This window comes from Plecotus auritus (genome assembly GCF_963455305.1).
Source record: "Plecotus auritus genome assembly, chromosome: 10".
Classification (NCBI taxonomy): domain Eukaryota; kingdom Metazoa; phylum Chordata; class Mammalia; order Chiroptera; family Vespertilionidae; genus Plecotus; species Plecotus auritus.
The window spans coordinates 40937842-40951511 of NC_137785.1; the positions used below are offsets into that span (position 1 = coordinate 40937842).

At 37.5% G+C, this 13670-nt stretch overlaps 1 protein-coding gene across 2 annotated transcripts in view; it reads right to left on the minus strand.

Annotated features, from left to right (window-relative positions):
- The window catches only part of CNTNAP4 (contactin associated protein family member 4), a 255817-nt gene that overhangs the window by 23467 nt on the left and 218680 nt on the right, over window positions 1-13670 (minus strand). For both annotated transcript variants that reach the window (XM_080646072.1, XM_080646073.1), the window contains 2 exons: window positions 11153-11323; window positions 10253-10471 (listed from right to left, as the gene is read on the minus strand). In XM_080646072.1, the coding sequence (XP_080502198.1) occupies window positions 10253-10471; window positions 11153-11323 (390 nt within the window). The remainder of the gene's footprint in view (window positions 1-10252; window positions 10472-11152; window positions 11324-13670) is intronic.

The window sequence follows — 13670 nt, forward strand, 5'->3', positions numbered from 1 at the left end:
TGAATTTATGCACCGGGCCTCTAGTTTATTAAATAATACACAACAATATGCACTTATCAAGTCACCTTTGGAGAAATTTAAAATGTTTGGAAAGGATCAAACCCTGTTATTCTACACAGAGCTTCTCAAACTTTAGAGACTATGAGTATACATGTAAAGGCTTTATTGAAACACAGATTTAGGAGCTCACCCTAAGAAATACTGATCTGTGACCCAGAAACAGGGCGGTTAATACATGTTCAACAATCCTCAGAGGTGACTCTTCCTCAAACACTTGTCCTCCACATTTAAAGCACTATCTAATAGGAATGTAAGCTCCAGGAGGACTTTCACATAAATCTGTGTCCAGAAATATCATTAATGAATGCTCAGAACTTGAAGTGGCATAATAATGCCTTAATCTGAATTATTCAGGTGATTCTACCAAGAGGAACTTAGATGGTCACGGGATCTTTATAAAGGAGCTTCGTCTTTGAACAGATGGTGCTTGCTCACCCAGGACCTCATACCTGCTCTGTACCTACCTGCGTTCATGTGCACTCCCTCCCCGCCTGGTTTACTTAGCTCCTAGTCTGGACTTAATTACTAAAGCCTCGTTATCCTTGGAGATTTCAGGGTTTTTTGTATGTAATAAACAAAAGTTGGCCAGAAGGACCCTACATAAATATTTGTCACCATCTACCAGGCTTTATATTTTACCAATTTATGCCGTATATTGTCAGGGTCCCTTCATTAGAGAGCGTATTCAATAAGAACTGCAGAACAGTGCCCGGACCATAACAGCTGTGCAACAGCCATTGGTAATAACTAATTCATTAGCAATTGACATTAATAATAACTACTAATTAATACTCAATTTATTATTACTAATTAATACAGTTTTAAATTAAAGCAGATTATACCCCAGAACTGGGACATGGGGGCCTGTTGCTTCAAAGTTTGAAGAGAGGAACCCTTTTGTTGCACAGGGATGTTTGGGTCCCAGAGACTGAGACTAAGGATAAAACTCAATGACTAGAGAATAAATTAATTCTTTATTTTTGGATAATAAATTACCATGAAGAGAAAACCAAAAGAACTCTTGAGAATTCTGGACTCATGCACTAATGCTCTTTATAATTCAGATTCATAGACATAATGGTCTCTATTCAAACTACTGTATTTAAATTTCTGTATTCAAATGGCTTCAATTGACATAATTTGTGCTTCTCTATGAGAATATAGACGTCTTCAGGGTGTAGGTCAGATTTTCTATTTCTAAATCCAGATGCAGTGTGGTGTGCATCCTGGATGTACCCCAATTCCAGTTTATGTGGGTGTGGCAGGAAGGAAAGAACTGACTTCCTCCCAGTTTCAGAATCGCTGACAATCTTCTTGTTTCATTTGGCCTACATTTACTCAATCTCCTGTCATTCTGGCAGTCTCTCTTCTGCCATATTGTCAAGACTCTTTCCCTTCCACATCAAAGCTGCTCCTCACCTTGGCTTCAGACTTCCCTATTCTCCCATCTGCTAACTCAGTAAGAATGTCTAGGGCTCAGAGTTCAGTCTCTGACACATGTTTTCGGCATCCTTGCTGGAGTTTTCTTTCCTGGGTAAGGTAGCCCACAGTCTGGCTTTACCTTTAGCCCCGGGTTCTTTGGAGGAGGGCAGCTCCTGTGAAGTCTGCATTAGAGGCATGCTCCTGGTAGATTCACTCACTTCATGGTATAGCATGGTGGATCATGGTATACAGTTTATAGTATATAGTAATGTTAAATCCTGGTCTGTTAGGCACCTGTCACTCTAAACATCCAGGCTCTCTTGTCTTAGGCGTTTACCTCATTCTGCCAGGGACATAATGATAAGGAAATAACTTGAAGTCCAACAACTGAATATAATCCATTTTCAACTGTTCTAACTGGTTTATTATTTTCTTATTTTCTTTTGTTTTGGTTCAGATGATGAGACTCTAAAGGCATAGAGGAGTCCAGGGCCGACCCCATGGGCATAGCTGAGTGATTTTAAAATAAACACATTTAGTCGGAGGCAGAAATGGGAGCAGAAGCTACAGGTGGTCTTTTGTTACAAGGAAGCCTCTTTCTTTTCCACAAAAAGAAAATCTGATCAAACAGGAAAAGTTCCTTTCTCTTCTATTCCTCAGATCACTTTCAGTTTGAATGGCATTTCAAACATGCAAGTTTTATTTCACAGCTCTTTGCTGGGCACTGTGTCGGGCAATGGAGGTTCAGGGTTGTATGCAAATAATTCTGCTCTCAAAGAGCTCACAGTCTAGTCTAGATTTAGGCAGGTAAACACACAATTACCCCATGGTGTTATGGGTATAAATAAATACCAGGTGGAGAAGAAGGTCAGAAAAAAAATGCTTAAATACTACTTGTAACCTTGAGAAAAAAATCAATACTCAGCTTAGTAAACAGGACCTCTTAAAGAGTACTTTTAAAGAGTTCATGTTTACCCAGTCAAATTGTTTTAAACTACCTTTTTAAATCATCAAAACAGTAATGTCTAATTAAATATAAACCTCTGTGTCATACATGTATTGAAGAGTTTTACCTTACCATTAGGTATCAAGTTAATATCATCTTATTTTAAGATGTAACTATTCTGGAAAACATGGGTATTGTAAATAGGATTAGGTTTAAAAGCTTAATTAAAGATTCCAATGTATGGCCAATGAAAATGAGTTGCAGTTTGATTAATTGATTCTGGATGTTTCTGCTGAGCTATTATGTTTGGAACTGTCTTCCAATTAATTTTCTATCAATTTACCTGCCATACTACATCAGATATAATGAATTCCGGAACGTCCCAAACACTGAGTATCCTGTGAGACAAATGCCTTACCTTTCCCTGTGAATGAACGCAACTGAGTTTGTTCACTTACATAACAGTATTGGGGCCTGGCACCTAAATAAGTGTGCTAGGTGCTGAGCAGAGACTGAGCCCAATCCCTTTATCCCGTTCATTATTCGCAGGAAGTTAGTCCAAGTGACAGATGCTATTGTCACAGAGAACAAGCTGACTCTTTCCTATGCCAATTTTCCACTACTTTTTGTGGCAGCAAGACCTTTAATTTTTAATGGAAAATTATTTATGTGCTGTGCTTGGATATAATGAGGATTAATTGGGAACCGCTGCATAATTCGCCCAGGGGCCTTAGAGGCAGAAAGAAATCAAGATTCCCATACTTCTCTTTAAAATCCAAAGTCATGAAAGCTTGTCTGGCAGAGACCAGGAGCTCTCCCTAACCACGGGACTGTGGCAGAAAAAGCAGCAGAGATCTGACCACAGTGTGGGGCAGGGAAGTGACAGGCCATGTGGGCTGGGCGTTGAGTCAGGGACTGAAGGAAATAGTGGTATATCACACATTGGATTGCCAGTCCAGTCCTGCCCAGCCATCCGGAGGGAAGACAGCCTTGCAGATAGGATGGTACTAGTTAACATAGAGGTAGGAGATTGGAAGCCCAGCTATTATTCCGCTTTGTAGTGTTCCTCATTGAGCAAAGCCCTGGGAGGACTGGGAAGAAGGAGGCTCTTCTCATGTTCAAGGAACCATCGTGGTTGAAAGAGGCAGCTGGTATAAGCGACCCAGTAATTCCACTCTTGAAGGTTGTAGGAGAACCTCCAGTCACTTTTCCCTGAACCAAAGTCAGTGGTAAGAACATGTCCTCATAGGAGCAGCAGCGGGGAAAAGTGGGTCTATTTAGACTTCTCACATGACAGAGCCACAGCAGCTCTCTTTGACCATAAGTAAGGCCCGTTTTAAGGATATGAACTCTTGGTGGTATCAGTCGTATTCTCTGATATCAAGAGAGTCCATCTCAATTCTGGATTTAGTCAACAATCACTCAGATTTGTTCACTGGGCATGGAAAAGTACACTGGGAGCATTTGCGGCTAAATATGAAAAAGACATCTGGAGGAAGGGAGACGATAATTGAACTAAGTGATATGATTACAATAAAGAGAAAGGTGACTTCTGTGCACTGCACTTCGGTACTGAGGCAACATATTTACTACAAAAGAAAGTTAGCCTGAAATAAAAATCATTCAAAGTTATTGGCATTCTTTTCCTGCAAGTGTACTTTAGCCTACCAGAACCAAACTGAACATAAAAAGAAAAAACCTAGAATAAATTATAATTAAGAAGGTAGAGGAGGGTAGGTGGGTTGGACATGTTCAGCCAAAGAACTTGTATGCATACATGCATAACCCATGGACACAGCCTATAGGATGGTGAAGGCTTGGGGCTGGGGTAGGTTGGAGGGGGTCAATGGGGGAGAAAAGGGGACAATAAAGATTTAAAAGAATTTCTGTTCATCAAAAGACACCATTAACAATATGAAAACACAATCCATAGAGATAAAGAAAAGATATTTGTAATAAATTTATCTGAATGGGAATCATCTAAAACATATGAAGACTATTTTAAAGACAATCCTGTAGAAAATGGGCAACAGGTCTGAACAGCCACTTCACGGAGGAGGCTACCCAAGTAGAGATTTATCAGTGTCTCCTAATACTTAACACAGGCAGATCCTACAACCCAGTATTTCCACTCTTAGGTATACAGCCAATAGAAATACAAGTATATGTTCACTGAAAGACCAGTCTAAGACATATTGGTAATATTCAACTTTGAAAGTGCATAGATACCCATCATAGTAAATGAGTATGTCTTTGTGCCTGTACTGCCAGTGTCCCAGAAGATCCCCAGGTGATACTAATGTGCACTTAAGATTGAGAAGCAACCTTCAAATACTTCAACGTTAACCCTTCTGAATGGCATTTAGAAAATGCTTGCTTTAGATCAGGGGTAGGGAACCTTTTTTCTGCCCAGGGCCATTCAGATATTTATAACATCACTCACGGGCCATACAAAATTATCAAGTTAAAAATTATCCTGCTCTATTTGGTCAAACATTTAATTAACTCACCTCTAATGCCTTGGCAGGGCCAGACCAGATGATTACGTGGGCCTTCTAAGGCCCGTGGGCCAGGCATTCCCCACCCCTGCTCTAGATACTCAATAAACATTTGTAGATTTGATGCAATTCCAATGCAGTACAAATGACTTCTGAGTCTATTTCAGGAGTCCTTACTTCTCCTTCAGGGCCTAGTCACAAAGTATTGAAGTGGAGCTTGTCCCACTTAAAAACCTGTCAGGAAAAGCATTTAGATGGCAAACAAAAATTGCAGAGCTGGTTGAATGAAAATCAATTCAAGGCTAATTTAAGAAGCTTCTAAGAAAAATGCTGAGTTTACAAACCAAAATAGAAAATGACCACTGTCACATTTCAGCTTTAAAAATGATTGATTCTTTTCCCTCCATCACTTCTGTGGCTGGAGAATGTTTGTGAGCGTAAGGGAACTTAAGCAGTGACTTTGGACATTGAGTCCTCAGAGTTAAAAAGTTCAAGGGCATACGTTTTACACACCAATTAGCTTCATGTTGCTGAACTTAGTTTTTAAGGTAGGGAATAAGCACCTCTGAATAGAACTATTTAAGATATGTCATAAATCACACACATACAAAACAGGACAAAGTGAAAGAATGTGAAAGGTGGGTATAGACCCAATGCCATAATTAAGAGCAAGGATGGAGAAAGATGGCCTACAAATAAAGGGTGATTATCATTTTTATTACAAAAATGACATGATGATTGTCATGATGAAAAGTAACATGATGACTGAAGTTATTTGGGGAAGAGGAAATGTTCATTTCATTGGTGCTCTTTGTTTCTAATCTATCACATTACATTAATGTTAACTTTTCTCACTTTTTATGCAAGAATTTTTGTTCATTATTTTATTACTCCACTTTGCATAACTTACTACAGTGGAGATTAGTTGAAGCTATTTGCTCTAATATTCGGAAATACAGGGGTTGTTAACATCCTTCTGTTTTATAATTCCTTGGTAGTTGAGTCTCTGAAACTATTTATAATTTACTTACTCCTATTTCTATCACCATATATAATCGTTGCCCCGCTGAATTACATTTTAAATCATGCTTTCTATTTATTCTTAGTGATTTTACTCAGAAGTTAAGGCATTAGCCTTGCCTCAGAGTTTCACTCTGAGATGTGACTACACTTTATGACTGGTCTTTAGGAGAGAGAGTGGAACAAGCAATGGAGAAAATGCCCTCAGTTCTTTCATGTTATCCCATTGCAGGAATCACTTCTGAGAGACTGAGGGAATTTTAAGCTAAAAAAAATGTAATGCCAATAAATATTATCAACACAGGCCTGGCTATAATAGCACAATGAGATGGAGAATATAATTTAAATCAAAATTAACATATATTCAAATATCCACAGTGTTTTATATGTACATAAAAATGTTAACCATAGTATCTAAACAAACATTTCTACATTATCAAAAGTTCTACTATTTCCTATTTTTACTTGATATTTGAAACATTTTACAATCGTTTTTCAGTTTTCTGATAAATTTGTTTATAAACTAGAGGGTGCATTTTTGGTAAAAACTACTAAATGTGAGGATGATAAAAAATGTATTTTAGACTGACTAATGCTAACCGAGTCTTTCAATTTTGTCCTCCATGTATAAAGATTGTGTTTCCATGTAATTTAAAACATTATTACTATTATTATTATTATTATTATCCTCCTCATCATTGGTGTCTTGGATTTAAAACCACTTTTTAGGAGAAAAAAGTTATGCTGAAAACTACAGACTTACTCTGCAATTACATGTACTCATTTATCCCAGTACCCAAATACAAATGATAGTTGTTATCCACACTTGAAAATACTGATGAGCTGTAATTATTTTTAAGATGGACAGGGTGTTCTACAAATTAAACTTTTGAACTTGTAAGTAAGGGAAATGAAATTGCCCTTTAAAATTATAACCAAAAAACTAATTATATTGGAATAAAGCAGACTCCCAGTCATACAATGAGTCATTGTGTTTGAGAGTATACTTAAGGCTCATCTATTTGAAGGTGTTAGTATGTGGGGTAACAGTTTCCGTGATAAGTCCCTTCTATTTCCGACTTGTATTGGCACAGAACATATGAACGAAGATGCCCTTATTTCCTGGTGAGAGTGTGATTATGGGATGGTGGGATCTCACTGAAGGAGAGAAAGGAGGTGAAGGCCAGATACGTTTGCTGGGCTGTGAAGCAGGTTTTTGCAGCCTGACCACAGTGTGGTTTGCAGTATATAATCTAGAGTGTGGAGTCAGGGACAGTTTAATCGAGCTACAAAATAAGATAAAGGAAGAAACAAAGAAAAGCTAACTTTAGCTTTTGAAATGAAAAACTGAGAAATGATGGAAGGAACCCAGAGTCCTACAAAGCAGGGTATTGTCCCCAAGGACACGAGCTGGGTACCTTGTGAACAATAACAGCAATAGCCATGTCATCAGCAAGCTGTGTGCACTGACATTTAAAATGCCCTGAGTCTATCTGTCCATCTCCACTTTAGCCTACGCACCACTATCCCTCACAAGGACTAGTTCCATAGTCTGCTCCTAACCTCCTCCATCCATCCCTACTCCACATATCAGCAAGAGAGAATGTGGAAAATGTAAATCAGATCATGCCACACCTCTGACCCCTCAAAATAAAATCCAAATTTCTCAACAATGCCCTACAGCTCATTATCTCTACCTCATTCGGGACCACTCTTTTCTTCCTGCTTTTTCTCTTCTTGCTACTCTACAACTAAAGTTCACTGCCATCACGGTGAGCATATTCCCTTCCTGGAATTCTCTTCCGTAAGATACCCACAGGGCTCCTTTTTCTGCTTCCCTTCAAACGTAAGGTCCTCAGAGAGAATTCCCCTGACCACTTTAGAACCGCCAACCCAAATCATTGCCTGACTCCTTATTCTGCTTTTTATTGTATTTGTCATTATGTGTAATTACATATATGTATATATATTCACACATATGTATATATTGTTTTATTTTGTCTTATATTTTACTCTTTCATTGGCTATCTCTTGTCTCCTGCACTGAAATACACACTCAGGAGGCAGGGAACTACTTTTTGGTCTTAGTGTGTCATTAAATTAGCTATAATTATTAATGATTTTTTTACTAGTTTTTCACTCAGTTTGCACTAATTTGGTATAAACTTTTAAAGTATAATTTAACTTCCATTGATTCTTCCTGCAGAGAAAAATAATTTTCATCTAGACAATACTTTAAAATTCTGATTTGATGAATAATAATTTTATAAATTAATATTTTGTCTTGTAAGTATTGTTTTATTTACTTGGTTGGGACCCTTTCTGAAGAAAGTGGTCCACTCCTGTGGCGGAGGAAGATGTAAACAAGACCCGCATGTGGCCTCTAGACCGGTGGTCCGTGGACCCCTGGTGTTCCATGAGGTCCGAGAGGCTGGCGACCGCTGCTCTAGACAGCCAGTGATCTTGTATCTGCCTATGGCTGCAAGTCTTTTTCAAAAAAATAATCCTTTTCAAAATAACATCACATTAACCATTTCAGCTTACTCAAGTACTTGTGATTAGGGAGAAGGCAATTGTATAAATAGATTTTTATTAATAGATGCAACTTTTTTTTTTCTGAGATTCTCTTTCTGCCTTTTCTTTTTAATTTTCAATGACTTTGACTTAAACATAACAAAGATGTCAGTTTTTAAAACTTTCAAGTAACACAGTCATCGTGGGGTTTAACATATATGGGAATTCAAAAGCCTACCGATTGCTTCCATAAAGATGATCCTTATTAAAATTATAACACATGATTGATGGTAAAAGGCTCAAGTCTGTTCTAATCCAGTTTTCTGATACCACAATAGTACTTCTATCCATTACACCTACCTGAAATCAGGCTAAGGCCAGGATTCCTATCAGACACAATATATAGTGATTCCATTTCTCTGAAGTTAAAATTCATACCAAGGATAAAAGTTCATGCACTGGCAAACTGCAGCAGATTTCTCTGAAAGATCTGAGGACTGTTTTAGCCTTTTCAATTTTCAAGAATAGGAAGGCTATTTCCTAGATCCTGACAGATTTTAAATTGCCATACTTTTACTTGTGGCCATCTCTCATTTTTTGTAATTCAAGAAATATCTATGTCAACTTCCTGACTGGGCTTCTAGCATGTTATTAAAAGAAAACATATGTACTTCTTCTCATATATTCTTTATTATTTCCATACTCTTAAATAAATCAATTGAGTGGCCACAAGATCATGATTAGATTGTCCATTACAGTGTCTTGCTCATTAAATATTTATTGAGTGAAAGAAAGAATGATAGAAACAATGAGTACATAAATGTACCAGAAATCTCAAATATATCTTACTCAAAAATAAAAGAAATGAACTTCATCCTCCTCAGTGAAAGGGAGTTAGTAAAACAAAATTGTTAAGCAATAGATGATGTCATGGATTCTCATGAATTATGTTCTAAAACAGAACTCTTAAAAATGCTTGAGATATAATTTCTGATCCTTTATAATTTATCCTGATTTACAGTGTTACTGTGTCCTCACATATATTAAAATATAGAAAAAGTGATCAGATAAGAGAGAATTCCTTAAACTTTATACTAAGTCCTATAAAGTAATTGGCAAAGATGCAAAATAAAACCAATATGATCAGAAGGATTCCAGTAGCAGGTCTATAAGAACCCAGCAAATGCATTTAGGAAATAAAGGAACATTTGAATATAAATATGAAGTAAAAAATAAGAAAATATCCAAAATATGGACAAAATGAGAGATACCAGCAGACTAAGTGGGGAAACTGGTCAAGCATGGATTTTATACGCTACTTCTCTGCTTTTCTTTTTTTTTTCTGCTACTGGCCTATTTTTGATGAAAAGTCACTGGTTTGCATTGCTTGGAATTACAAGGAGGGTTCTTGGACTCTCCTAGGAACAAAGATAACCATCACCAATATCATACTAAATGCACTAATGTTAAAACAAGTCCTGGAACAAATCACAAAACCTGTAACATTAAGAATGCAGGTTGAGGAATTAGTCGAAGGCAAATTTGAATATCCTTTATTAGGTGGATTTCTGAAGGCAAGTCACTTCAACCCCCTTTCTCTCAGTGATCTCATTTATAAAATAGGGATGACACCCATTTCACAGGTTGGATATAAGGAAGAGATGAAACACCTGGCACAGTTTGGAACACGGGTCTCAATCATTATTTTTATAGTTGGTATTATTTTATGTTGGCTCATCCCTGTGCTCACATCATACAGTTAAATGACAAACTGCCTAGAAGCAGAACTTACCCACAAAGAGCTGACTGTTGAGCTGCAAAAGGACATGGCCATCAGCGGGAGCGGGTTGGGTCTCTGGTGGGAGCTGGTCCACTTGAATGGATGCCTCTTTCATGTTCCTTTCAACCCTAACATGGTGCCACTGGTTGTCGTTGAAGTGAGTGGGGGACTGCACCGAGACTTCAGAGGGCCCGTTCCCCACATCAAATGAAAAAGACACTACTGCCGGGGCTGGGAATGTCAGATATGAAGATTGGCCAAGTCAGAGAGTCAAGTCGTCAACATACTTAGAAATAGCACATAGCACAGTATAAAACTGATAATTTGAATTTTATGGGAGAACCCAAGGACAGCAGTAAAGAATAGATGTGGAATGAGGCAGTAAAATACATTTGTAATTTGGGGAAGAAAAAACAAATTTTAAGAAATTCATCCTCAAAGTGAATTTTTTAGATTGATAAAAATAAGTTATTTATCCAGGGCAAGAAAACTAAATAGCATTTTATAAAAAAATAATTTTACAGTGATTCAAAGTTTGTATAAATTTTAAAGCATGCAATATACATTTGATATCAAGATACTAATAACAGTCTAAGAGGATAGCAAAATAATATGGCTGGGCAATTTAATTAAATATTTTTTATTAAGAATTTAGTTAAATTTTTTTTAATTATTTGAATTTAAAATGTGTCTTAAATGGTTCTAGAGAATACAATGATTTTCCCAAACTATCACAAGTTAAATACTAAATTATTTTCTTACAGAAATACTAACTTAATTTCATAGAATTTTTTCAAAGGGACACAAGGAAGAGATTCAGTGGATAAAGTAGAAACATGACTCTTTAAACATTAGTTGAAGGATTTGCTACTAAACAGAATCCCATAGACTTCCCTGGAAAAGGAGACTTACAGCGTAGCTCTATCCGTATGAAGTCCGTAATCCCCAGGTTCTCTAAAAACACCCCAGAGGAAGCTGTGGTCTTAAAAAAGAAAGACACGTCTGCACTGAGTTCTCCGTGGAAAGTGGGGAAATGAAGGTATGAAGCCTCGGTATTGAAGGAAGCTGAATTCCAAAATGACCCTGGTTTAAAAAACAGGGAAAATATAAAAAAGTAAGAAAACAAATTCAGGACATAAAATGAATGACACAATTACATTTTTAGCATTTTTGCTATTAAAAAATATAGTGCGGTGAAGGCCTAGGGGGGATCAATGGAGGAAAATGGGACATCTGTAATACTTTAACAATAAAGGTAAATTATAAAAAATATTGTTAATTTATACAAACCAGTTTTTCTTTCTCTTTTTCTTTTTCTATTAACTATATAGTAGTATACAAGTCATGAGCATGATTAGAGATTTTACAAGGGTTGAAATTCTGACTCCTTCCAACACAGGAGAGGAATGACCACTGCAGAAATGGTCTGCACGTTACATTTGATATAAGAGACACATCCTCAGCCTAATTACCATCCTCTCCCAAAGTGATATAGGGACCTGCCAAACATTAATTAATAGACTTAATTTTTTTGCAACTTGAAACTTTAAACACCTCCATTACTCTGGGTAACAGAAGCCGTGAAAAAGCTCAGTGTTTTTGTGCTAACACTTCTAACACACACACTTCGCAGAGCCACACTTGCAGCTAGCTGCTTTCACTAATGGGCCCTGTGATTTTCTCAGCTGCGACTGGCATTCAAAATATCCTCGTTTAATTAAAGATCAAGACACTGTTCCCTCTGTGCTGCACTGATATTCTCATAAAATGCTCTTTTACTTCAAAATTGTCTTTGACTTGGCTTCTCATAGTGAATTATATGAATAGTACAAAAGGGGTTCTCAGAAAGTTTTTAAACGTTCAAGGTAAGAAGGAAATGTGTAAAAGGTTGGGGTATAAATGAAGAGATGTGAAAAAATTAGCTGGATGATGAATGTCATCTTCTCTTTCCCATTCTTTTTGTTGTTGTTGCTGTTATATCTACAACGTTCTTTCCTTTTGAACAAATATTCTGGGTCTGCCTGGAAAGTGCGGAAAAAATATATCAATGCAATCAATGCAGTGGCATGAAGGGACAGGAGTGACATCCAGCTGGATGTGTGTGGTGGATGAGACTCATTATCGAAGAAATGAACTATGCACTGCTGCCTACACCAGCGAATTCTCAACACACCAAATAGAAATGTACATCTTGAGTTTAAGCAACTGCCTCCCATATGTGCCCACAAACAACTGGATAAATTTCTATCTCATCAGCCTCCTAGAAGAAAGACTACAACAGTCCCCACTTCTCTGCAGTTCAGTTACCTATGGTCAATCATGGCCTGAAAATACTATGCGGGAAATTCCATAAACAAACAATTCATAAGTTTTAACCTGGGTGCATTCTGAGTATTGTGATAAAATCTTGCACCATCCCTCCTGACCCACCTAAGACGTGAACCATTCCTTTGTCCAGCTCTCCTCTCTGTTTATGCTGCTCATCCCTAGTCACTTAGCTGTCACAGTTATCAGATCAGTTAAGCGGGGGGGGAGGGGGAGAAAGAGAGGGAGGGGAGAGAGAGACTACATTCCAATAATTTTTATTATAGTGTATTAATTATCCATTATTAATTGTTGTTGTTAATCTCTTACTATGCCTACTTTATAAGTTAAACTTTATCATAGGTATGTATATATAGGAAAAGACGTAGTATATATAGGGTTTGGTACTAACTGTGGTTTCCGGCAACTACCGGGGGGGTCTTTGAACATATCCCCCGAAGATAAGGGGGGACTACTGTATTGATCCTCTGATGTTAGCAAACAGTAATTGCGGGGGGGGGGGGGAAATGGTTCATTATGTTTGCAAAGAACAGATACCTAACAAGTTAAAAATTACAAACTTGACTCAGCTTCTATTTGTTCATTAGATTTTAACTTATTTTCTATAAATTCTGGACTAAACAGCAGTACTTATACCTATGGCCGTGCATTCTTAACGAGAGGGATACATTCTGAGCAATGTATTGTTAGGTAGATTTGTCCTTGTGTGAATATCACATACAAATCTGGATGGTGTGGCCTACTACACGCGTAGGCTATGTGGTATAACCTTTCGCTCTTAAGCTACAAACCTGCACAGCATATTACCGTACTGAGTACTATTGGCAATTGTAACATAATGGTAAGCACTTGTGTATCTAAATATATCTAAATATAGAAAAACTACAGTAAAAATCGGCATAAAATATTTTTTAAAGGCACACCTTCATAGGGATCTACATAAGTGGAACTTTCAGGACTGGAAGCTGCTCTGGGTGAGGCGGCGAGTGAGTGTGAAGGCCTGGGACATTTCTGTGCACGCCTGTAGACTTTATAAATGTGTCCCAAGGCCCTCCTCCTGCTTCCACCAGACAGAGTCAGAACACCGAAGCTTCCAGTGCTGCTC